Below are 27,530 nucleotides of genomic sequence, written 5' to 3'. Positions count from 1 at the left end.
TTAATGCGTTATCACTGTGCTTCATCTAATTGCAGAACCAAATGACCTGGACTGCAGTTGAAATGACATTAACAAGACATTGTGCAAGTGATCAATGCCATTCGAGATTATTACATCAATTGTAAAGATCTCCACAAACCTGCGACGACCTATGCATGCCATGCTATATTGACCATGCATGCTTTTTATGAATACATAAGACATTTATAGTTACAGTAACCTCAAAATGAGGCCATGGATGTGTTACTCATTTTAAGGTTTAATAATACATTAGCTTGGAAGATATTTAATTATATTTAGGCTATTTAATATATTACAACAGTCATTTTGAATTGTGTTTGGTTGACAACGCAAACAACATCAACATTTGAAGGAGATGTACACTACCATTCAAAGGTTTGGGGTCACTTAGAAATGTCGTGGTTTTTGAAAGAAAAGCAATTTTTTTGTCCATTAAATAACATAACATGTATCATAAATACAGTGTAGACGTTGTTAATGTTGTAAATTACTATTGTAGCTGGAAATGTCAGATTTTTTTTAATGGAATATCTACAGTTGAAGTCGGAAGTTTACATACACCTTAGCCAAATATGTGAAATGTGTGGAGTGGTTGAAAAACGAGTTTTAATGACTCCAACCTAAGTGTATGTAAACTTCCGACTTCAACTGTACATAGGCGTACAGAGGCAATTATCAGCAACCATCACTCCTGTGTTCCAATGGCACGTTGTGTTAGCTAATCCAAGTTGATCATTTTAAAAGGCTAATTGATCATTTGATCAATTGATCCTTTTGCAATTATGTTAGCATAGCTGAAAACTAGTACCCTCAACACCAGTCTCAAAGTCAACAGTGAATAGGCGACTCCGGGATGCTGGCCTTCTAGGAAGAGTTGCAAAGAAAAAGCTATATCTCAGGCCAATAAAAAGAAAAGAATAAAATGGGCAAAATAACACAGACACTGGACAGAGGAACTCTGCCTAGAAGGCCAACATCCCGGAGTCACCTCTTCACTGTTGACGTTGAGACTGGTGTTTTGCGGGTACTATTTAATGAAGCTGCCAGTTGAGGACTTGTGAGGCTTCTGTTTCTCAAACTAGACACTCTAATGTACTTGTTTTCTTGCTCAGTTGTGCACCGGGGCCTCACACTCATCTTTCTATTCTGGTTAGAGCCAGTTTGCGCTGTTCTGTGAAGGGAGTAGTACACAGCATTGCACGAGATCTTCTGTTTCTTGGCAATTTCTCGCATGGATTAGCCTTAATTTCTCAGAACAAGAATAGACTGACAAGTTTCAGAATAAGTGTTTGTTTCTGGCCATTTTGAGCCTGTAATCGAACCCACAAATGCTGATGCTCCAGATACTCAACTAGTCTAAAGAAGGCCAGTTTTATTGCTTCTTTAATCAGAACAACAGTTTTCAGCTGTGCTAACATAATTTTAAAATGATCAACTTGGATTAGCTACAGTAACACAACGTGCCATTGGAACACAGGAGTGATGGTTGCTGATAATGGGCCTCTGTACTCCGATGTAGATATTCCATAAAACAAATCTGTCGTTTCCAGCTTTAATAGTCATTTACAACATTAACAATGTCTACACTGTATTTCTGATCAATTTTATGTTATTTTGATGGACCAAATTTTTTTAAACAAGGACATTTCTAAGTGACCCCAAACTTTTCAACGGTAGGGTATCTACCGCTTGGAAAGTTCCATCTGAACCACAAGCTTAATCCCATTATTTAAACTTTATTTTTGGTTGAGTTGGAGATGTGATATCAACATATTGTATCATTTGTTAACTTGTCAACAAGTTAATAGGCTAAATGTATTGCATTTCTGAAGTGATATTGAAATGTTTTTCAATGTTTTTCTCCTTCAAATTTTAACATTTGAAGGAGGTTTATCTTCTGCTTGGATAGTTTCTTCTCTGTGCCACTGATGTAGTCTGGCATTAATTCCAGTTTGTCTACAAATTAATAATTGCTATGTTGGATTTATGTACGTCTCCATCTCAACCAAAAATCTAAGTGAAAGAAAAGGACTAAATCAAACTTTAAATGCACTTTAAATAAAGTATGATTTGATTTAGTCCTATTCTTTAACTGATTTGCTCACATTTATTTTGCTCTGTTAAACCTGCCCTTTGTAATGACTTCGATAGCAGCAGTGAATCTGTTTTGTTTTTAAGTGGAGATCGCTCAACAATCATTCTCACGATATCACATTGGTAATAGTCAGTGACAAATATCAAAATTGATCAGGGCTGGGCTCGGTTAAAACCCTGGAAGGGAGACCAAAGGATACCTGTAGATAGATCAATTATCCAGTAGAAGGTGCTGCCCAGCCTATTGTTTTTTGTCTGATAGTGGATATAACGTTGTAGATCTGACGTAGTTTTAAAGGTACAAATTCAACATATTTTATACAAGGTTTGTCTATGTTGCAATTTGGTTACCATGGTCACAATCCTGTGGTTGAAATTTTACCCTCAAAATAAGAGTTGATGACACGTCACAATACATTGACAAATAACGTTGAAACAACGTTGATTTAACCAGTTTGTTCCCATTGGGATGGTTCTGGCTTTGAGAACACAACTGAGAGGTCGCTCAGCTCTTTAGCCTATGATTGGTTGGGAGGAGTCGGTCAAACGTCTGTCATCTGATTGGGATAAATGGTTTCCCTAGAATTTGTTGCCTTTGTAAGGACAGGCTTTTATTTTGATGATGGCCCTTATCCTCCTTATTTCATTCTCGATCAAACCAGCTAAGAATTGCAGGTCATTGATGTTTCGGGCCATGGCTTTAGAATCTAATTTGTTGAAAACCATAAATAATTCATGGTAAATGTGCTATTGGAAAAGCCCAATTATATTTTATACACCACATGCAAAGCCAAGGCTGAGTGCAAGCTTTTTGCTTCAGGTTTCCCACGAAAATAAACATTTAGATCATTGAAATAGTTGTAAAATGGGTTACAGACTTATCACAGCTTGATACACCTATGATAAACTTCCTGGTAAAATAGGAATTGAAAGAGGTGAACTTTGGCATCATCAGGTGACATGTTGATGCGGAGGAATATCAGGGGATGGACAGTTGGACACAGAAGCCTGTCTTTTGTGCCTTCCTCAAACACACCTGATTTAAATAATCAACTAATCATGGTCTTCAGTCTGGACATGATTAGCTAAAGCTGGTGTGTTACTGCAGGGCTGGAATGAAAGCCTGCACATCCAGCTGTTACCCAAGACTGGAGTTTTACATAAAGATGATCCTCCACAAGAATTGAACATAGCCAGTTTATTTAGAGGCATATCACTATACAGTTTATGTGTCTTTGACCATAAGGACTGTCAGTGAGACTGTTGTTAAGACAGCTCTTGGTTTCTCTGAATGACACCCCCATATCAGCAGGCCAGAGGGGGCTGAGGGGGTGTTGGGGGGGGTGAGATGTGGGAGCCCCTGTCTTCCCTTCCTCTCCTCATCCAGCCAGTCAGATCTGTGTCCTTGCAGCGTTGCTCCACTTTACCTCAGAGTGATTCCAGACCCGTGTGAAACTGAGAGCTGTCCAATGGGAATCGCTCAGCTTTTTGTTAGAATAATTTTCCTCAAATATTTTTCCTCCTCAGGCGTTCAGAGGGAGTTTTTTTCTTGCCTCGTTTGCACACCAGGATTGATCATGAAATGTCTTGAACCACGCAGCAATGAATTCTGCCCTTGCTCAACTCTTAACCTTGTATGGCACCAATTAAAAGCAAGAGGCGTTATATGTACAGTCTGTCCTAGCCAGATGCATAAACATCGACATACATCCACATAGTGTATTACTGGATTGACTTGGAGTCAGTAGCATCAACATGACATAGAAACACTAGTCAACATTTTTACATTTTTCTCTTCCCACCTCCATCAAGAGATATTGTAGATTTAGCCAACTTATTTTAATTATAACCTCTGGATGTAACCAATGTGCTCCAAGACATAATTTGCTCTAAGACATGATTGCCCCAGCATCCCCCACAGATGACCAGGTCATATTATTAGCTTGTAAAACCGCTTGTGCAACAGGCCCCGTCATGCAGCGCTATTTCTCCTCTATTGTCAGAGGTGTCAGAGGACAAGGCTACAGTGCCATGCATGTATTAGTGCTTTTGTGTCTGTTGTATCTGTGGTTCACGGCCTCTCATTGTTTGGCTCCACAGAACCCGTCATCGTACCCAGTGTAGAGCGCCCGCTGTTAGGCATGCTCAGGGCTAAAGCCTGTCAGAATAATCACTATGATTATGAAGCCAGTTTGGGCTAGTTAACAGAGCGCTGACATTTGGTGATATACTGTAAGGACCAAAACATGGCAGTAAATCTCTCCCTTTCATTGAACTTTTACGTTTGGCTTTTAAGATATGCTCTTTGAGAGTCTCTGTACATGGAAGATTGTGTTCAACTATAGAAAAAACAGTGAGGTTAAGTACCTCTAACCTCTTAGTGGTTATTACAAATGTGTATGTAGATACATGCAAATATCAGATATCCACACGTCTTCTCAAATATTTCCCATTGTTGAAGTGTTTCATCAGTGTTGTTTGAAAGATCAAAGCGGGGCTATTTAATTGTTCATTTAATTATTTCAGAATGAAGATCTGTTTTGATTAACTCCTCAATATGCACAGCCTAGTAAATAGTCCACACTAGCACTATTTTTTTGTTTTATTTGTTGCTTTGTTGTCTGGAGTTTCAACTTCTCTCAGTTCCCCCCCCCCCCCCCTTTTTTTTCTCCTCAAGACATATAAAGAAAAAATCACCGGGCTTTTAAAAATACCTTTGGTGTTCCTGTGTGTTTTGGAATATTACAAAGTCCTGTAATGAGAAGGAAAACAACAAAAAAATGAGATTTGCCTCAGAGGGAGATTGCGGCTCGTCTTCTCTTGCAAAAGAAGCCTGTAGGACCACTTTTTCTTTGTGCGCTGTAGCACTCCTTGGGACTCCTGCGACAGGGGAATTGGGTACGCTGAGCTACGCTCGTGGCGGGGTGCCAGCCAGCCTCCCTCCGTTCCCGGGATAACAGGGAGAGGAGAGGAGGCAGGAATGTGGACACGTTTCAATTAGGGAACAAACACCACACACACAGAGGAGAGAAGAAGAGCTAAATCCTGACCAGCCAGACCAACTCGTATTCTCTTAACCTCTTCCCTTTCTAAACTGTACCTGCACAGGAGAACAAAATCTCAACCAGCTTGCCCCCTTTTTATTTGAGAAATGTAATTTGTATAGAAATTCACGGGGGAAGGAAGAGGAGGGTAGTATAAAAGAGAGGGGACTTTCTTTGTGAGTTGATTCTCTAAGTGTGCCAGCTCTGCCTGCATGTTTCCATTAGATTGTCATGTTGGCTAATTAGAGAGCGGCAGCATGATTCACCTTGGTAATTAGCAGGACTTGCACACCACGTGCCTGGAGGCTAGTGTGAAAGAGGAGCCCAGCCTCAGTGCCCTGCAGTCTCCTCTCCCCTCCGCTGCATGCCTGCCTTCTCTCTCTCCCTGCTTCCCTGTGAAGATTCTCTCTCTTCTCATCTACCTTCCACTTTTTTGATTTAGAAATGAATAAATCATTGCGATCGTCCTCGTCCTCTTGAATATCTGAGTTCACATCTTTTCCTAGATGCAAATGATATGTGATCAATAGAAAGGTGATGAGCACCAAATCTAACTCTTTAAAAAGAGAGGGGAAAGAAAGAGGGAGAGAGAAGACTGCTAGCCCAAGCACGGTCGCATGTAAAGGGAGACAATGTGAAAGAAGAACATTTCGAGTTGGACATTTTCCCTTAGATAAGCATTATTTTTAATGATCACCGCTTTCCTGGCGCTTCCTTATAATGCTGCTGCTTGAATATGCTTATTGGTGATTTCTGGGTTCTTCTGTTTAAAACTCCTATTCTTTAAAAAATATTCTACAAAAGTTATTCTACAGAATGATAATACTAGCTCTATGGATGGGTTTTGGAGTGTGTTTTTTACACAATCAATTTTATGTACACAGTCTTTATACACGGTTTAATTTCTGCAAATAAGTTGCAAATAAATACGAACCGTAGGGTCATGATAGTGGCCCTCACATAATGACCTTAGCTCCGGGGAGGGCTCATGGCGCTGAATAATTGGTTGTTGGCTCTGGAAATAGTTCTGACGTATCCATCCAGCTCAGGAGAAAATAGAACACGCTGAGACTATAACTAGGGTTCATTTCCAACGGTAACGTATATGTATAATGTAAATGACAGCAAACCGAGGCTTTCTTCATCTCTCTATTTTATGGTGAAGAAAAACCTTGACTGAAATTCCTCAATGTGGTATTAATCACTGCACATTCATGTATTCATTGTGATAACCATGTCTATGTATAATCATTCCTTAATGCAGTGACTCATACCAACCTACAGTATGTGTGTTTACTCAGAATAAATACATATTATGGTGCATAAAACAATTGTAAAAACTAAAATTGAAAGACGCTGTCCTATGTGTCAGACCATTTTCTTTCCTGTATCTATTTGGGATCATTTGGATCCAAATCCAGTTCAGTTGAAGGGGCAATCTGAGATTGCTACATCCATTTTTGGACTTTTAAATAGATTATATACAGTGCCTTCAGAAAGTATTCATACCCCTTGACTTATTCCACATTTTGTTGTGTTACAGCCTGAATTCAAAATGGAATACATAAATTGTTTCTTTCTCACCCATCTACACACAGTACCCTATAATGACAAAGCAAAAACATATTTTTAGAAACATTTAGCAAATTTATTGAAAAAGAAATACAGAAATATCTAATTTACGTAAGTATTCACACCACCGAGCCAATACTTTGTAGAAGCGCCTTTCGGAGGCGATTACAGCTTTGAGTTGTCTTGGGTATGTCTATCAGCTTTTCACATCTGGATTTGGAGATTTTATCCCATTCTTCCTTTAAGATTTTCTCAAGCTCTGTTAAGTTAGATTGGGAGTGGCGGTGAACAGCAATCTTCAAGTCTTTCCACATATTTTCAATGGGATTCAAGTCTAGGCTTTGGCTGGAATACTGAAGGACTTTCACATTCTTCTTCTGAAGCCATTCCAGCGTTGCTTTGGCTGTATGCTTGGGGTCATTGTCCTGTTTGAATGTAAATCTTTGCCCCAGTCTAAGGTTGTTTGCACTCTGAAGCAAGTTCTCATCAAGGATTTACCTGTATTTGACTCCATTCATGGTCCCCTCTATCCTTACCAGTCCCTGCTGCTGAAAAGCATCCCCATAGCATGATGTTGCCACCACCATGCTTCACAGTAGGGATGGCGTTCGACGGGTGATGAGCTGTGCCTGGTTTTCTCCAAAAGTAACTTTTTGCATTCAGGCCAAAGAGTTACATTTTTGTCTCATCAGACCACAGAATCTTTTGCCTTTCACATGTCTTTTTGCAAACTCCAGGTGTGATGTCATGTGCCTTTTTCTCTGGAGTGGCTTCCATCTCTCCCATAAAGCCCAGATTGGTGAAGTGCTGTAGAGACTGTACTTCTGGCAGGTTCTCCCATTTCTGTCATGGAACTGGGTTCTTGGTCAACTCCATGAGGTCCTTCTTGCCTGGTCCTTCTTGCCCGGTTGCTCAGTTTGGTCGGAGGGACAGCTCTAGGCAAAGTCTGGGTCGTTCCATATTTCTTCCCAAGATATATGCCTCATCACAATTCTATCTCAGAGATCTACAGACAGTTCCTTGGACTTCATGGTATAGTTTCAGCTCTGACATGCACTGTCAGCTGTCGGACCTTATATACAGTAGGGGGAAAAAGTATATGATCCCCTGCTGATTTTGTACGTTTGCCCACTGACAAAGAAATGATCAGTCTATAATTTTAATGGTAGGTTTATTTGAACAGTGAGAGACAGAATAACAACAACAAAATCCAGAAAAACACATTTCAAAAATGTTATAAAATGATTTGCATTTTAATGAGGGAAATAAGTATTTGACCCCCTCTCAATCAGAAAGATTTCTGGCTCCCAGGTGTCTTTTATACAGGTAACGAGCTGAGATTAGGAGCACACTCTTAAAAGGAGTGCTCCTAACCGCAGCTTGTTACCTGTAAAAAAGACACCTGTCCACAGAAGCAATCAATCAATCAGATTCCAAACTCTCCACCATGGCCAAGACCAAAGAGCTCTCCAAGGATGTCAGGGACAAGATTGTAGACCTACACAAGGCTGGAATGGGCTACAAGACCATCGCCAAGCAGCTTGGTGAGAAGGTGACAACATTTGGTGCGATTATTCGCAAATGGAAGAAACACAAAAGAACTGTCAATATCCCTCGGCCTGGGGTTCCATGCAAGTTCTCACCTCGTGGGGTTGCAATGATCATGAGAACGGTGAGGATTCAGCCCAGAACTACACGGGAGGATCTTGTCAATGATCTCAAGGCAGCTGGGACCATAGTCACCAAGAAAACAATTGGTAACACACTACGCCGTGAAGGACTGAAATCCTGCAGCGCCCGCAAGGTCCCCCTGCTCAGGAATACATATACATGCCCGTCTAAAGTTTGCCAATGAACATCTGAATGATTCAGAGGACAACTGGGTGAAAGTGTTGTGGTCAGATGAGACCAAAATTGAGCTCTTTGGCATCAACTCAACTCACCATGTTTGGAGGAGGAGGAATGCTGCCTATGACCCCAAGAACACCATCTCCACCGTCAAACATGGAGGTGGAAACATTATGCTTTGGGGGTTTTTTCTGCTAAGGGGAAAGGACAACTTCACTGCATCATTTGACGGGGCCATGTACTGTCAAATCTTAGGTGAGAACCTCCTTCCCTCAGCCAGGGCATTGAAAATGGGTCGTGGATGGGTATTCCAGCATGACAATGACCCAAAACACACGGCCAAGGCAACAAAGGAGTGGCTCAAGAAGAAGCACATTAAGGTCCTGGAGTGGCCTAGCCAGTCTCCAGACCTTAATCCCATAGAAAATCTGTGGAGGGAGCTGAAGGTTCGAGTTGCCAAACGTCAGCCTCGAAACCTTAATGACTTGGAGAAGATCTGCAAAGAGGAGTGGGACAAAATCCCTCCTGAGATGTGTGCAAACCTGGTGGCCAACTACAAGAAACGTCTGACCTCTGTGATTTGCCAACAAGGGTTTTGCCACCAAGTACTAAGTCATGTTTTGCAGAGGGGTCAAATACTTATTTCCCTCATTAAAATGCAAATCATTTTATAACATTTTTGACATGCGTTTTTCTGGATTTTTTTGTTGTTATTCTGTCTCTCACTGTTCAAATAAACCTACCATTAAAATTATAGACTGACCATTTCTTTGTAAGTGGGCAAATGTACAAAATCAGCAGGGGATCAAATACTTTTCCCCCCCACTGTAGACGAGTGTGTTTCTTTCTAAACCATGTCCAAACAATTGAAATGGCCACAGATGGACTCCAGTCAAGTTGTAGCGACACATCAAAGTAAATCGGATGAACCTCAGATCAATTTGGAGTGTCATAGCAAAGGGGTGTGAATAATTACTGGATATGAGTGAGATATTTCTGTTTTTCATTGTCAATATTAGCAAAAAATTCTAAAAGCATGTTTTCACATTGTCATAATGGGGTATTGTGTGTAGATGGGTGAGAAAAACATCTATTTCATCCATTTTGAATTCAGGCTGTAACAAAACAAAATGTGGAATAAGTCAAGGGGTATGAATACTTTCTGAAGGCACAAAGATTTTTGAAGAATATACATGACCAGTCAAAAGTTTGGACACATCTACTCATTCAAGTGTTTTTCTCGATTTTTTGTTATTTTCTACATTGTAGAATATAGTGAAGACATCAAAACTATGACATAACACATATGGAACCATGTAATAACCCAAAAAGTGTTTAATAAATCAAAATATATTTTAGATTTTTCAAAGTAGCCACCCTTTCCCTTGATGACAGCTTTGCACACTCTTGGCATTCTGTCAACAACCAGCTTCACCTGGAATGCTTTTCCAACAGTCTTGAAGGAGTTCCCACATATGCTGAGCACTTGTTGGCTGCTTTTCCTTCACTCTGCGGTCCAACTCATCCCAAACCATCTCAATTGGGTTGAGTTTGGGTGATTGTGGAGGCCAGGTCATCTGATGCAGCACTCCATCACTCTCCTTCTTGGTCAAATAGCCCTTACCCAGCCTGGAGGTGTGTTGGGTTCTTGTCCTGTTGAAAAACGAATGATAGTCCCACTAATCGCAAATCAGATGGGATGGCGTATTGCTGCAGAATGCTGCGGTAACCATGCTGTTTAAGTGTACCTTGAATTCTAAATAAATCACAGACACTGTCACCTGTATACCACAGCTATACTGTAGCTCTACCAAACACAGCCCCCACATCAGTAGGTCAGGGCTAAAACATTGGGAGACAAAGCAGATTGGCCCAGTCATATTGGAAGTCTACTGAGTTGAGATGAGGTTGGAGATCTGATTGGTGATTCAGCTTAGACTCCCCTTGCTTAACTAGCAGGCATTTTAAATGAGAAAAGGCCTTAAAGCTCACAGATGTTCATAGAATGAAGAGACAGACTGCGTCATATAGTTACCAAAAAAAAAAGTCTGCTGTGCGGGTGTCAAGGGATGAAATCAAATGCATGGATTTAGGTAGCTGCAAAAGTAGGAAGTTAACCTGTTAGGGCTAGGGGGCAGTATTGACACGGCCGGATTAAATCGGGTACGTTTTTTTATCTGGTTACTACTCCTGCCCAGTAACTAGAATATGCATATAATTATTGGCTTTGGATAGAAAACACCCTAAAGTTTCTAAAACTGTTTGAATGGTGTCTGTGAGTATAACAGAACTCAAATGGCAGGCCAAAACCTGAGAAGATTCCATGCAGGAAGTGGCCTGTCTGACAAGTTGTGTTTCATCTTGGCTCTTTTTATTGAAGACTGAGGATTTTTGCTCTAACGTGACACTTCCTACGGCTCCCAGAGGCTCTCAGAGCCCGGGAAAAAGCTGAACGATATCGAGGCAGCCTCTGGCTGAAACACATTATCGCTTTTGGCAAGTGGCCGATCAGAGTACTATGGGCTTAGGCGCGTGCCCGAGTCGACCCCATGCTTTATTTTCTTTCGTCTGTTTACCTAAACGCAGATTCCCGGTCGGAATATTATCGCTTTTTTATGAGAAAAATGGCATACAAATTGATTTTAAACAGCGGTTGACATGCTTCGAAGTACGGTAATGGAATATTTAGACATTTTTTGTCACGAATTGCGCCATGCTCGTCACCCTTCTTTACCCTTTCGGATAGTGTCTTGAACGCACGAACAAAACGCTGCTGTTTGGATATAACTATGGATTATTTTGAACCAAACCAACATTTGTTATTGAAGTAGAAGTCCTGGGGGTGCATTCTGACGAAGACAGCAAAGGTAATAACATTTTTCTTATAGTAAATCTGACTTTGGTGAGTGCTAAACTTGCTGGGTGTCTAAATAGCTAGCCCTGTGATGCCGGGCTATCTACTGAGAATATTGCAAAATGTGCTTTCACCGAAAAGCTATTTTAAAATCGGACATATCGAGTGCATAGAGGAGTTCTGTATCTATAATTCTTAAAATAATTGTTATGCTTTTTGTGAACGTTTATCGTGAGTAATTTAGTAAATTCACCGGCAGTGTTCGGTGGGAATGCTAGTCACATGCTAATGTAAAAAGCTGGTTTTTGATATAAATATGAACTTGATTGAACAAAATATGCATGTATTGTATAACATAATGTCCTAGGGTTGTCATCTGATGAAGATCATCAAAGGTTAGTGCTGCATTTAGCTGTGGTTTGGGTTTATGTGACATTATATGCTAGCTTGAAAAATGGGTGTCTGATTATTTCTGGCTGGGTACTCTGCTGACATAATCTAATGTTTTGCTTTCGTTGTAAAGCCTTTTTGAAATCGGACAGTGTGGTTAGATTAACGAGAGTCTTGTCTTTAAAATGGTGTAAAATAGTCATATGTTTGAAAAATTTAAGTTTTTGCATTTTTGAGGTTTTTGAATAACGCGCCACGGGATTACACTGGCTGTTACGTAGGTGGGACAATTTGGTGCCACCTATCCTAGAGAGGTTAATGCACGTACCCATGCACGCACACACACACATGCGTGCACACACCCTCAGTATACAGTATATGTCACGGTTGTCGTAGGAAGGAGCAGACCAAAGTGCAGCGTGTGTGTCGTTCCACATTTTATTTTCACTGTGAAACTATGCAATACATATAAATAAACTGAATAAGAAAACAACAAACCGTGAAGCAGAGGTGAAACATACACAAACTCAAAAACAATCTCCCACAAACCCAGGTGGGAAAAAACCCTACTTAAGTATGATCTCCAATTAGAAACAACGATGACCAGCTGCCTCTAATTGGAGATCATACCAAACAAAACCCAACATAGAAATACAAAACTAGAACATGACAACATAGAAAAACTAAACTAGAAAACCCCCCTGTCACGCCCTGACCTACTTTACCATAGAAAATAACAGCTTTCTATGGTCAGGACGTGACAGTATATAGCTTATTATATGGGTTGTTGTGGCCCTTAGAGTTTCCCTGCTGTGCCCCCTTGGCCCTCAGACCAGGTCTGGGCTGGGGATAGAGATCAGCATAGGCCCCCTGCCCTGCCTTTATCCTGGGCCCTTTTAGAGGGCAGAGAGCCCCTTGCTCCTCTCCTCCACAGCCCCACAGCCGTCTGTGATGTTAGCCCTGCCTGCCTGCCCTGCCTCCTCTCTGCTCTGCGTTCTGCTCCACCAAGGACATCTGTCTGTAAGCGTCTGGGGGGCCGCGAGGCGAGCAGCTAGTCCCCCAGGCCAGGGGGTAGAAGCCTTTGTTACCAAGTGAACTGCACAGATAGAAAACGTCAGGTTGGACATTGTGGCTTATGGAACTGACTCTTCTGTGTATGTGGGGTTTATCTGATTGCTGTCTGTCTGAAGAACGATCTCTCTCTAGCTGTCTGACTTTCCCTGTTTCAGACATTTTTGCATCATGTAGAGAACATGGACATCGTGTTCTTTCCTTGTGCGGAGACAAAGAACTGTGCATAGGTTTTTATGTGGGTTTGATGCTTGAAGGGCTGAATTTTTTGTGAAGCATTTAGGGCATAGCCCTGACTGAGTTTGTTACTACTGTAAATAATTCAGAAAAAGGAACAACCAAGTAAATAAGCATGGGAAAACCTCAGCCAACAAATGGGACAGAATAGGCCTATAAAAGACAAACAAATCCACTCTTCTGATATTGACTGTTTCTTTACTTCACTCAATCCATCTACTGAATACTTTTTCCAGTCATCTTGTTATGATGTTAAAGGTGTTAACATTGCTGTTTGTGTATTGAAACCAGACCTCTAGCTATAGGAAGTGTAGCCTGACTACTGGGCAAACACATTGATTGGAGATTCTATCTGGGGATTTTTGCATCACATCTAACCAATGTTCTACTTCTCCTGACCTTTGTAAATAATTTGAGTTTACAAGTCTCCTTCCCTGGATCCAAAGGGCATGTGGGCAGACTGCAGGAACTGGTTTTTAAGAGACTTAGGGAGAACCAAATACTTAAGCGCAGACATTGATCGAACCTGGCAAATATATGTTTGTTGGTTATTTGTTATTTTATTCTATTGTTTTGAGCTGTAGACTGTATTTCAGTGACCTTGGTGGTAATCTAGTTGAGGCTTCTCATCCATAGGTTAGACTAGTCAATAATACACCGTACACAGGCCCAGCCCAGGGGTGCGTCCAAAAGGGCAACCTAGGCATATAAACTGCACTACGTTTGACCTGGTTAAATGGAGGGCATTATACAGGGAAAACGTAGTGCACTATATAGGGAATATGGTGCCAGTAAGGTCAAATCCATCTATACTTTAGTTTTGACCTGGACTCATAGTGCTCTGATCAAAAGTAGTGCACTGCGCTGTATTGGAAATAGTTTGTCATTTCATATGCAGCCCAGGTTTGAAGTCACCTTATGTAGAGTTATAGAAGCACTATGGCAGCAGGCCTCAGATCAGATTGGAATCAGTCTCTTCTCCCAGCATCATTATGGCCTCAGTCTCCAGTGAGGGGAAATGCAGACTGGAGGAGGGAGGGTTGGGGTTGAGGGAGGGTTGCAGATGGTGAAATGAGGTCTGCATTTATCATACAGTCATAAATCTGAATGGCAGAACAGGCAGGGTAGAACGCTGCAGGCTGTGTGAGCCCATGCCTGGTGCCAACTGCCAGGCAGGGTAGAGATGCATCCCGGCATCCTGGTGCCATCAGAGAGATAGCAGGACCCAGACCCCTAACACACACACACACACACGCACACACACACACACATAGGCAGACCCTCTCTCTCTCCATGGAGGCAGCAGAATCCTTTGAGGTCAAGCCTTCAGAGCTTTCTGTATGTGACCAAGCTTGACAGGGTTAACATTGATACCAGAGTTCCATCTGATATCTGCACCCAAGCTGTCTAATGGAAATCTCTAGCCATAGAAGCTAGCTAGTATTATCCAGCTGCTTCCTTCCTTTCCACTGGATTTCCTCATTTGCATAGTTCTGCCTTAATTCACACCCAAACACTCCCTGGAATCACTTCCTGAACCTGTCATTTCGTTACGTGTTTATGGGTTTTTGGGAGCTGTGATGGAACTGCTCCTCTCCTCAGGACCCCGTGTTGCTTACAGCACACAGCCCTGTAAAACGGCTACAATACTTTAATGTGATGGAAAATGCACAGTAGCAGCAGTAAAGTTTGGGTGGATTTCTGTCTGGTTATTATTGCAGTTTTTTTCTCCTAGTTTCTCCTAGTTTATGTTGTCAGTGTGCTTTGAATTTTTCAACGGTTTTGCCTTGCTAAATGTGAAGTGGCAACAGCCTAAAGGGCATGCTTTGCCTGGGGCTTTTCAAAATCAGAGACAACTGCATGCACATTTTGGATCAGGTTTTTGTAAACCAATGCAACCTTTTATAGAGCACCATCTGAAAGCAACATTTCCCCTGATCAGACAACATGCACATACACACGTGCACACGCACAGTTTAAATACTTAAATTGAATCAACAAATCACATTAGATCAAGAAGGATTCTAACATTTCAAAGGTATTGCATACAAAGATACAAAAAGCCCCTTCACCATATAGCTTGGCTGCCCATAACAGCTGAAACAGAGCACCATCTGAAAGCAACATGACATTTCCCCTGATCAGACAACACGCATGCATGTACACGAACACGCACATACTGTACACATGCACACGATCTTAGATAACATAAAAGAACATGAAAGACATGAAAGAACACATTGATTGTCTCTGTTCACTTCGACCCAGGCCTCTCCCCCACTGGGCAGGCGTTTCTCCCCTCCGTGCTGTGGCTGTGACTGGAGTTGATAGGAGACGCACATGGGTGTGGGGGAGAGGAGCTGATGCCCTCTGTGCTGCCATGACCCCAGGCTCTCACGTCCACCCTGCCCCAGCCCCATGTAGCAGAAAGGCCAGCTCCCAGCAACGCTCCCCTCCCTCCCCTCAGCCCTTCTCCCTCTCAGCCCCCAGGTCAGACACCGCTCCCCTCCCTCCCCTCAGCCCTTCTCCCTCTCAGCCCCCAGGTCAGACACCGCTCCCCTCCCTCCCCTCAGCCCTTCTCCCTCTCAGCCCCCAGGTCAGACATGACATTACCTCAGGCAGCGCCTCACCACTGCTTCCCCTTTACACATCACAAACTGAAAAATCACTATGAGGCATGTGACCATGCTGCACCGCTCACCACTCAGACTCACAGATATGAACGCTGCTAATCCCTGACAACATGCTGCCATTTTGTCTCTCTCTGGGTTTTTGGAGAGAGGGAGAGAGATGGGCAGTTTACTGGAGGGATGGACATTAAAATGTAATTTCTCAGCTAAAGACCTGTTCTGTGCGCACAGACATGCCTCTGCTACTGATGATGTCCATTGTGTTCATCCATTTATGATATGTAACACCTTAGTCTGCTTTGGCAGTTGGGGCAGAAATAAATTTTCCCTGACAAATGATTTTGGTCATGCCTTTACTACCAGCTGAAAGTTGGTCAAATAGTTACAGTTGGTTATGATAGACCATTAGATCTAAACAACAAGTACAGTACGATAACTACTAACTAGGTTTTCTTCGCACATTCCCACACCTCACCAATGTCTCTGAATCGTTGACCCATGTAACTGAAGGTCATGCTGAGCTAGTAATGCTAAGCTAGCGTGTGTCTGTTGCTTTGTCTCCCTCAGATGCAGCAACAGGAGATGGCCCTGGTGAGGCAACGAGACGCAAACCTGACCGCGCTAGCTGCCATCGGACCTCGGAAGAAACGAAAGATGGACGCGCCAGGGGCCACGCCGTCAGGGACCGAGGTAAGACCGGAGCCGCCCTATAAAGTCTCCAACTGCTAGTTAGCTTCTGTTGTTTTCTTTAACCTGCTGTAGCAGGACAAAATATATATCTACACAATCACGTCTGAAACAAAACTAACAAATATAACAAACGTTGTTCACATTTTTTTTATATGCCCAGTTGTCCTAAAGACAAGTTTTAGGACCACACTGTTGAGATGCATGTCAATTGTAATTACTCACCAACCCCAGTAGGGGTACTAAGGTGTACATATTAGATGCCCAGAATGGTATGTTCACACACAACAGGTTTGCGCGCCCCATGGACTGTTTCTCTTCTGTTTCTACTGAACATTGATGAATTGCATGGCCACATGCTCTGCAGTATTGGTATTCATTAGTCAAGAACCAGATGTTGGAGGGAATGAATGTGAGGTACTAAAACCCTCCTTTATCCCTGTACTCTGATTGGCTCTGTGTTGTCCTCATATTATTTAGGAAGAGTTCTATGGTGGGCCTGGTACACAGTGTGCAGGCCGTCCTCTCAACCACTACGTTGTCCTCATGCTTATTCATCTATAAAGTGGATGAAGATGAGTCCTTCTGAAGTCTCCCTTTAGATTAGAGACATGAGCCAATACCATGGTGCGAGGCAGAGAAATACAATCCCTAGAATGGGGTCCCCATTCAAGTCAATGTTCTAGGGATTCTATTTCTATGAAGAGAGGGGTTTGGGAGCAGTTATGGTGGTTTGTTAGTTTGTTTATCAATTATCCAAGGATTGGAGTTGTTGTTATTGGGGTATTATTGTTGTATTCTTAATACCAGACCTCCTTAACAGAAATAACCTGTTATACATTATCCCGGTTTGGGGCATGTATCTAATACACCACATTGGAGACCTCAGTAAGCTAATACAGGGAAGATGATGGGAATTTATCTGTGATACATGAACCAACATCCATATCGACAGGACCAGAGCATGTTGACTTATTCCCTTCTGACTGTCTGTTGTTAATTAAGATGAATTATGTTATTATAAAGTAATAGTCTCCTGTTGAAAAGAGTTAAAGAACAGCCCGATTATCACGTCTCTCCAATACGGGGTTATACATTGTCATAAACACAGTTATTCTGTAACCAGAAATATTTTACATTCTCAGAGAAAGAAATGTTGAACTATTCAACCTCCCCACGATATTCTCTGATTACTGCTGTGATTATGATGAATACAATTTCTGAATGTCAATTGGTCATTTTAATAACCTGCTTATTGGGTTGTATCTTCACATCATTCGCTTAGTTGCAATCTGCTGCAGAAAGAGCACAGTAATGCACCCAGTATAAAAAGGCAGAAATAACTCAATAAAAGCATTACTTCTGGTCCTTGACTGCAGTGCCAACCTCTTTCACTATGTTTTACCCTGATCGGTTAGCGAGCCCCCGACCCTCTGCTTTCTGCGGAAAGAATCTACAACAATCCGGTTTATATATCTAACATAAACAGTCACACAACATAAACATGAATATCCAGAGCTGTTTCTAATGTCCCCGTTTAATTAGGGGGCTATAATTAAGTGAAGTCATACCCCCATCCTCCCCCTCCCTCCCCCCCCCTCCACCCCTCTTCTGAGCGATTGCGAGAGGGGGAGGAGAAAGAGGGAGGAATCTTAACTTATTTTCACTTCATTTTCACCTCCTCCCATTTCTTCATTTCACATGGGCTGGAAGGGCCGGCGGCGTTCTCTTTCCCTTCTCCAGAGCAAAGTGAATGTGACTTTTCTAAGGGGGTCACAGGATGCCTGCAGGCCCTGTGGGTGTTACTGGACTGTTGCCTGCTCTCAGCTTCACTGAGGGGCTTGTCATAGATTTCATCTCCACAGAAATGAGCCGGGGGCCCTGGCCAGGAGCAGGCAGCAGAGGCAGGCAGCATTATGAAGGAGTAGGGCCCACGCTGCCTGCCTGGCTGGCTGATTACTTCCCTCTGACATCGCATCCTGAGCTTTCCGCATTAATCCCAGACAGACAAAGGCAGCCCTTCAGTGCTGCGCCAGAGCTCAAATTAGGAGAGGGAGGATAATGACCTTCTTGAGATCCTGTTCTCTGTTGCTCCGTTCTGTTATAGTAGAGAGAGTTCCTGTTGAAACTAACAATCCCCCCGTCTCTACCCCTTCCGACGACCCTTCCGCCGTGTTCCGTCCGTGACAGAATTCAGGTGACACAATTTCGGTACATGTTTTTTTTCCTACCTCCTTTTGATGGTGGCTTGGCCAGAGCTCTGCTGTGCTAGAGCCTGGTTGACTCGACTAGACTGCCAAAAAGTCTGAAACTGATAGCCAGTCAAGACTGGAGTGTCTGTCTCCAGCCTGATCTGGTCTGCAGGAGGGAACAAAGGGGGACTTACAGGGCTCCGCAGGGCGGATTAGTTACAGGGAGCCAATGGCAGGGCCTGTTCACAGGGGCAGAGAGACGAGGGCCTAATGTGGCCCTGACTGTGGGTCATAGCACAGACACCGGTAGCACTATCCCCCTACAACCCCTCAACAACCCCTGCGCTGAGAAGGATGGATTTTGAAGTGCTCTACTAAGCCAACTGGAGGGCTAGAGAAGGATGAAAGAGGACTAGAGGAAGGAGGATGTCGAATGAAGAAGGACTGGTGGAGAAGGACTGGTGGAGGTGAATAGAGGCTCTTTACCTTTACACCTTCTCAAACATCAGCCTACAGTATCAGCCCTGACATGGCTAGCCTCCAGTAACTATGGGACATTTACAGCTAATGGGTTAGCCATGCATCCCAGCCTGGCAGACTGAGCAGGGTCACTGTCCAGTCACCCAGACAAACACTGGATTATTCCCATTTTCATTACATTATTCCACTGTCACCATCACTTTGTTACTATGTTGCATCACTAGTCTCCTTCCTTTCACAAACAGAATAGTTTCAGAGCAGTAGTAATTCATCGCTAGTTGTTTGGGCGTGAACTGCCCATGTTGTGGTTTTATCCCTTTAAAAACAAGACTACAACGTTTAGTATTGTTGGGGAGAGTGTCAATGTAGGATGAAATTTCAGAACTGTAATATTGGCCAATATCAGGACACGCTTTAGCTTTTAAATGTAAAGATCCCAGTGCCTCTACTATGATGGAACATATTGTAGTGTAAAACATGCTCTGAGCTCTGAAATATCCTTGACAGGTTTACGAGCACACAGTTATCATCATCTAGACAGTTGGGCCATTTATCACATCAAAGGAACAGCCTTGTTTGTTGACGTACAACAACAATGGCAGCTAAATTGCCTGGACTTGTACAGTACTGTATAACCACACTGTCATCCTCCTATCTGTCTCTCCCAGGCAGTGCTGGGTGGAAAAGGTAAGGCAAGAAGAGATTTAATAGCAAGCAGTCTATTTTTCCATTTGAATTCATTTCACCTTCTTACTTTCAGGGTGTAGATCAGAAAAATGGAGTGAGGCAATAGAGCAAGAGGCATAGGAAGAGAGAGGGGAAAAGCACAAGGAAAACTGATGCCCTTTCCTACAGCTAAATTAACAGGAATCACGTGGAAAACAATCTGAGCCTCCAATGAAAGGGGGAACCATTAAAATTAGCCCTGAGCTATGGACTGCACCCAATATCACTAAAGCTGCACTCACTACAGATGTGGAGGCTGGCTTACAGGCAAACTATGCTCTGTTCTATAGCTACAATTAAAATCAACCTCTCTGCCAAAAAATAGGAGAGGAGAAGAGGGGGAGAAAGGCAGACATGGAACATCAAAGACAGATTGAAATGTGTAGTCAGTAATAAGACTGGTCTCCAAGCCCTCGGGTTCTCCACGGTCCCCTTGTTAATGAGAAATTTTGACCTCTGGTTTGTAAGTTAAACTTGTAATCTCGGTTAATGAAGTAAATCAATCCCAACTTAGAGAGTGCAGTTTCTCCCCCCCACCCCCCCTTCCTTCTATCCTCCCCCCGTACTCTCTTCCCTTCCTTTTCGCTCTCTTCTCCTCCTCTTCCTTCTCCTTCCCTCCCAACACGCTGCCTGGGAGTAAACGGCCAGGTCTTCAGCCAGACAAACAGGAAAGAGGCAGAGAGGAGAAAATTGTTCTGGGGGGAGGAGGGGACTGGGACTGGGCAGGCAGTCTGGCTGTTTGGTTAAGGCATGCAGGCCAGCTGCTTGGTTAGAGAGAGGGGACATCCACCACTCCCTCCCTCCTCCTCTCCTCCTCTCCTTTCCCCTGCCCATTCCATCCGTCCAGTGGGATTTCACTGAGAGCACAGTGGAAGAGGCTATAGGCGCGCTCCTCTATTAACCGTCCTTAAAATGTTGCTCAGGGGAGTAACTACTGTATTGCATCAGAGTGTTTTTCCCTTTGCTGTTACCATATGGAGGGTTTTAATGATATTTGATTGGTGCAGTCAATGTATTCATTGGCCTTGACCTCCAATTGGCTGTCATTTGAATCCCTCAACAGAAAGGAATGCAGCATGAGTAACATATGGAATTTTGAAGAGGTTCTGGAATGGAGCCCACATTTACATATGTAATGTGATGATATAATGAGCCATGCAGGAGGACTCCTGTGGGTTATCTCTACAGCTTTAACATGGAACATACATAGTCCTGATTAGAGGGGGCACCAAGAGGCTGTTATTGGCTGCGTAATGTCAGTAAGATCGTAATGCTCCTTTCACTTTTTGTCTTTAGGCAGTTCTATTTCTTTTTCCAGAGCGGGGACAAAGAGAGGAGATGAAGTTGAGTCTTTAAGAAGTGTTACAGGAGCTGCTGTACTTGGCCAGATGCCATGTTCTTAGAGCTGTAACATACTGCACTTTGCCAGCCAGCATCCCTGGCATCACAGTGCAATGCTATAGTACTATAGACTACTGATCGTAGGCTGACTGCTGGTTAAAGTCCTTGAATAGAAATGCAGCTACAGTTAACATCTGTTTGGGATCTTTGTCACTTGGAAAATATTTGTTTTATACTTTTGTCCTCTTAATAAGATTAGCTCTGTTATTGTGAGACAAACATCAGGCAACTGAATACAGTTCGAATTGAATACCATATTTTATTATCTTTCATATTTAAATGTTTCAATTTTCTCCAATGTATTTGTGTCATGCTCTTTGAATATGTATGGAATGCAGAACATATGAATTGATGAGATGGCCATCATCATGCATGCTGGTTAGGTTTTTTATAAAACTGTCAACACGGTTTAAAATCAATGTTTTTAATTCCCACATGAATGGAAATAGAACTAACAGATTCCAAGATCAGAAAGAGTTAAATAGTGATGAATCATGGTGTTAAAGATATGACACTCTGTGTGTGTGTGTGTGTGTGTGTGTGTGTGTGTGTGTGTGTGTCTGTGTGTGTGTGTGTGTGTGTGCGGCGAGTATATTGTAGACATGTGTATCTGTAGACATGACATTAAGTATCATTAATTACACTATGGGTCATTGACTATTACCAACCTTGGATCATATTCAATCAGGTTTTCCATGATAAGAACAACATTCCTATTGTGCTGATTAATGCACTTCACAAAACAATGCTTACAGGATGAAATAAACATTCCATAGTGATTACTCAACCCCTTACACATGTATAGACTTGGTAGCCTGTTTGACTGTGAAACTCCAAGGTAGTTATGTCCTTCTGTACATGGCCAGTCTGGAGGCCAGGTGGCTGTTGTAATAGGTGACAGTGTGTGGCTGGGGGCTCCTGTCCTCCTGCAGCTCCTGAAAGTTCTGCCCCCCTCCACACCACACTCAGCCCTGAAAGCCCTGGCCCCCTCCAGTCCACACTCAGCCCTGAAATCCCTGGCCCCCTCCAGTCCACACTCAGCCCTGAAAGCCCTGGCCCCCTCCAGTCCGCACTCAGCCCTGAAATCCCTGGCCCCCTCCAGTCTACACTCAGCCCTGAAAGCCCTGACCCCCTCCAGTCCGCACTCAGCCCTGAAAGCCCTGGCCCCCTCCAGTCCACACTCAGCCCTGAAAGCCCTGACCCCCTCCAGTCCACACTCAGCCCTGAAAGCCCTGGCCCCCTCCAGTCCACACTCGGCCCTGAATTCCCTGACCCCCTCCAGTCCACACTCAGCCCTGAAATCCCTGGCCCCCTCCAGTCCGCACTCAGCCCTGAAATCCCTGGCCCCCTCCAGTCTACACTCAGCCCTGAAAGCCCTGACCCCCTCCAGTCCGCACTCAGCCCTGAAAGCCCTGGCCCCCTCCAGTCCACACTCAGCCCTGAAAGCCCTGACCCCCTCCAGTCCACACTCAGCCCTGAAAGCCCTGGCCCCCTCCAGTCCACACTCGGCCCTGAATTCCCTGACCCCCTCCAGTCCACACTCAGCCCTGGCTGCCCACCAGCTTCGACAAGCACACCCCACAACTAACCACCTCATAATCACTGAGTAATAGAGGCTACAGGTTTCCAAGAAATTAGACCACAGTTACCATGTAGTCATGAGAGGCTACTGCCTAATGCCTTCAAGCTCAGAGGATGATAATGGCTTGTGAGGTGAGAGGAATGCCGGTGAAGATTTTGCCTAAAGGGTTAAAGAAGCACTGTGAAATTAAATGGACAGTTGCACCAGATTCCCACCTTATTAGCTGGATTCTCTGATGGCCCTATCATAGACATTGCAGTGTCCATGCTGAATGTATTTGCTAGCTGAGAGGACTCTGGACATAGTAGCAGCAAGGCTATTAGGTGAGTTGTCTCAGTTGTCCGGCAGACTGATGAACGGTCCCTGTCCAGACTTGCAGAGAGAGAGAGAGACATCAGGGAAGCTTTTCAACCCTTCCAGAGTAACACGCCTCCCACTGGCTCTGTGCTTGTAAAATACTTAGAACAGTCATCATCGCATCACATCGTTGAATTGAATGATCTTGTACACTGAGGAAATTGTTCAGTCAGAAACATTTACATATCGGAAAACTTATCATGACAAATGGTTTGATCACACATTGTTCTGTTGTAGGGTTTCAAACAGACAGCAGCGTACTCTGTCTCCTCAGACAACAACAGCTCTGTTACCTAACCACATTCCCTTGACTGTAGTCGTGTTTGTGTTTGTGTTGTAGAGCAGTTGGCTTCGTTTCTCAGACAATCTGCTGGGCAGTGTGAGATCCTGGCCTGGAGAAAGGTCCAGAACCAGACAATGGGCCAGTGTTAGAACCTTGGATCTATGACATGGAGACCAGGTGTGTGTCCAAAATGGCAACATATTCCCCATATAGTGCACTACTTTTGACCAGAGCCCTATGCAGACCCTGGCCAAAAGTAGTGCACTATACAGTGGGGAGAACAAGTATTTGATACACTGCCGATTTTGCAGGTTTTCCTACTTACAAAGCATGTAGAGGTTTGTAATTTTTATCATAGGTACACTTCAACTGTGAGAGACGGAATCTAAAACAAAAATCCAGAAAATCACATTGTATGATTTTTAAGTAATTAATTTGCATTTTATTGCATGTCATAAGTATTTGATACATCAGAAAAGCTTAACTTAATATTTGGACAGAAACCTTTGTTTGCAATTACAGAGATCATACGTTTCCTGTAGTTCTTGACCAGGTTTGCACACACTGCAGCAGGGATTTTTGCCCACTCCTCCATACAGACCTTCTCCAGATCCTTCAGGTTTCGGGGCTGTCGCTGGGCAATACGGACTTTCAGCTCCCTCCAAAGATTTTCTATTGGGTTCAGGTCTGGAGACTGGCTAGGCCACTCCAGGACCTTGAGATGCTTATTACGGAGCCACTCCTTATTTGCCCTGGCTGTGTGTTTCGGGTCGTTGTCATGCTGGAAGACCCAGCAACGACCCATCTTTAATGCTCTTACTGAGGGAAGGAGGTTGTTGGCCAAGATCTCGTGATACATGGCCCCATCCATCCTCCCCTCAATACGGTGCAGTCGTCCTGTCCCCTTTGCAGAAAAGCATCCCCAAATTATGATGTTTCCACCTCCATGCTTCACGGTTGGGATGGTGTTCGTACTCATCCTTCTTCTTCCTCCAAACACGGCGAGTGGAGTTTAGACCAAAAAGCTCTATTTTTGTCTCATCAGACCACATGACCATCTCCCATTCCTCCTCTGGATCATCCAGATGGTCATTGGCAAACTTCAGACGGGCCTGGACATGCTCTGGCTTGAGCAGGGGACCTTGCGTGCACTGCAGGATTTTAATCCATGACGGCGTAGTGTGTTACTAATGGTTTTCTTTGAGACTGTGGTCCCAGCTCTCTTCAGGTCATTGACCAGGTCCTGCCGTGTAGTTCTGGGCTGATCCCTCACCTTCCTCATGATCATTGATGCCCCACGAGGTGAGATCTTGCATGGAGCCCCAGACCGAGGGTGATTGACCGTCATCTTGAACTTCTTCCATGTTCTAATAATTGCGCCAACAGTTGTTGCCTTCTCACCAAGCTGCTTGCCTATTGTTCTGTAGCCCATCCCAGTCTTGTGCAGGTCTACAATTTTATCCCTGATGTCCTTACACAGCTCTCTGATCTTGGCCATTGTGGAGAGGTTGGAGTCTGTTTGATTGAGTGTGTGGACAGGTGTCTTTTATACAGGTAACGAGTTCAAACAGGTGCAGTTAATACAGGTGATGAGTGGAGAACAGGAGGGCTTCTTAAAGAAAAACTAACAGGTCTGTGAGAGCCGGAATTCTTACTGGTTGGTAGGTGATCAAATACTTATGTCATGCAATAAAATGCAAATGAATTACTTAAAAATCATACAATGTGATTTTCTGGATTTTTGTTTTAGATTCCGTCTCTCACAGTTGAAGTGTACCTATGATAAAAATTACAGACCTCTACATGCTTTGTAAGTAGAAAAACCTGCAAAATCGGCAGTGTATCAAATACTTGTTCTCCCCACTGTATAGGGAATAAGGTGCCATTTTCAGACACAGACTAGCTGTTCTGTCCATTCTACACAGCCCATTAGCTTAGTACACTAGATGGCCATGCCTGTAACAAGCCAGTGGAATGGAGCAGTCTGTCCAAGCTGTAAAAATATACAAACTTACCACACCTCATTATTTTAATTAGAGTGAAACTCCAACAGATTTTTATGGAATTCACAATATTCTTAGTCGACTTCTTTGTGGCATTAATAAATACATTTTTACATCTATATATGTACATAAATGGGTGTATTTGTGCTAATACTGTAAAATAATCGTTTAGATAAGAAACTCCTATATTTCCATATTCATGGTGAAATCAGTGATCCTCCGCTTTTCTCTGCCTTTAAAACTTTGCCCTGAAATAATGGTTAAATATACAGTTTTGACAACAAAGTTGAGCCCCAGGCAATTAAAAGATACCCATCTTAAAGAAATTAATTACCTCCCTTGTTAATCTTGATATAATTAAATTTCTGAAGAATGAAATTTGCTGCAGTTTTTCTTGTGCTACTGGTGCCATGGAGACAGGGCCGATAACGCCTGGTTCTTCAGCCCACAGACGCTGCCTGCTGGCCAGGGACATAGGGACATCCCAACATCCAGGGCCCCATCCAAACCCCCTCTCCCCATCCCACTGCCGTCCTCCAAACCTCCTCTCCCCATCCCACTGCCGTCCTCCAAACCCCCTCTCCCCATCCCACTGCTGTCCTCCAAACCCCCTTTCCCCATCCCACTGCTTTCCTCCAAACCCCCTCTCCCCATCCCATTGCTGTCCTCCAAACCCCCTTTCCACATCCCACTGCTGTCCTCCAAACCCCCTCTCCCCATCCCACGCCTCCAGTCCACTTACAGAGAAAGAATAGATAGAATACCTCTATAATAGCCGTCAGTTTCTAGTTTCTGGCTTCTACCACAGTCTCTCTGTTTCTTTCCCCAGTCCCAGAGGAGCTAGCTAAGAGCTCTGGGTCTCCAGTCTAAATTGCGCCTCTCAGTCTCAGTCAGTGATAACATAACGTGGTTGTATGAATTGAGGGTTTGGGAGGGCTGCTAATGAAGTTGTCGATATGAAGCGGCCTAGGCAGCCTGTGTAACTGCAGTGGCAGGACCCCTGAGAGATCCGTCAGAGAGTATGCTCCCTCCTCGCTGCTCTGACTCGCTCCAGGAACTCCTGTGTGTGTCTTTGTGTCACTTAGTGGAGTTATTTATAGTGTGTTTTCTCTCTCTCTCTGATGTTAGAATTAGCCGTGATTGGTTTGTGCAGCGTAGCATTGTGACATCACCGGGAAAGCGGTTGGATTTCTTGTTACTATTTATTAAAGTTAGTTTTTCTTTTGACTGGATTACTTTTGTCAGCTACATTGTCAGCTCTAAAGGTTGGAGCCTTGGGGAAAGAAACAAGTGAAAATGCTGCAAATGATCTTTCATTAAAAGCTGTCATGGGGCAGAGGGAACATTTTGTTGTTGAAATGTATAGCAGTAGGCAGAATAACTAGATGGCAGGAATGCCAACATAAACATAGAGATTCAAGTTTTCCACATCAGGATCTGATTTAGTATGTTTCCTTGTGGAGGTTAATGTATACCGCTCTAACTGAAGAAAAACAGCAGATCTGGCCTCAACTTTCTAGATAAGACGAGGTGACTGTATAATGAATGTTCCATCGTTATATAGTGTACTTATAGTGCAGCATTACTTACATGTGCTCTTTCTCTAAGCAGACTAGAGACACAAGTAGATGCTTTTTTCAGAATTAACATTCCACATACAGACAGGCTTAGTTTGCTTATTAGGATTTTTAATTTTTCTTTCGTTTTGGTTGATCTCAGTGCCTCGTGTCCGCAGCATGAGTTAGAAAGAGCATTCCTGGATATTACTTTTAATTTGAAGGGCCTTTGGTCGCTTGCCGGGGAAGGTTTGATTAAAAAGAAGGGCACCATATTGTTTGCAGATGGAGGCGCTTCAGGAAGACTCTAATTGAATTTATGCATTGAGATGCCAGGCTAGTCAAAGCACCTGTCTGGTACATACTAAGACAGCATGCATGTGGAAGTATTACTGGAAAATCTGTCAGCTGGTTCTCCACTATCAAATTCATGATATATGTTACTGTTTGCAATGCAGAAGAACTCAAAGAAGAACCAATGAGTAAATAGATTGTTGCTGGT

General features: G+C 43.4%; 1 protein-coding gene across 1 annotated transcript in view; it reads left to right on the top strand.

The window, feature by feature from the left end:
* The window catches only part of LOC106562390 (transcription initiation factor TFIID subunit 4), a 96,427-nt gene that overhangs the window by 47,099 nt on the left and 21,798 nt on the right, over positions 1–27,530 (top strand). The window contains exon 13 of the mRNA XM_045689292.1: positions 16,329–16,451. Within this exon, the coding sequence (XP_045545248.1) occupies positions 16,329–16,451 (123 nt within the window). The remainder of the gene's footprint in view (positions 1–16,328; positions 16,452–27,530) is intronic.

The sequence above is a fragment of the Salmo salar genome, chromosome ssa11, assembly GCF_905237065.1.
Source record: "Salmo salar chromosome ssa11, Ssal_v3.1, whole genome shotgun sequence".
Lineage (NCBI taxonomy): Eukaryota > Metazoa > Chordata > Actinopteri > Salmoniformes > Salmonidae > Salmo > Salmo salar.
This window is presented reverse-complemented; position numbering and strand designations above follow the sequence as displayed.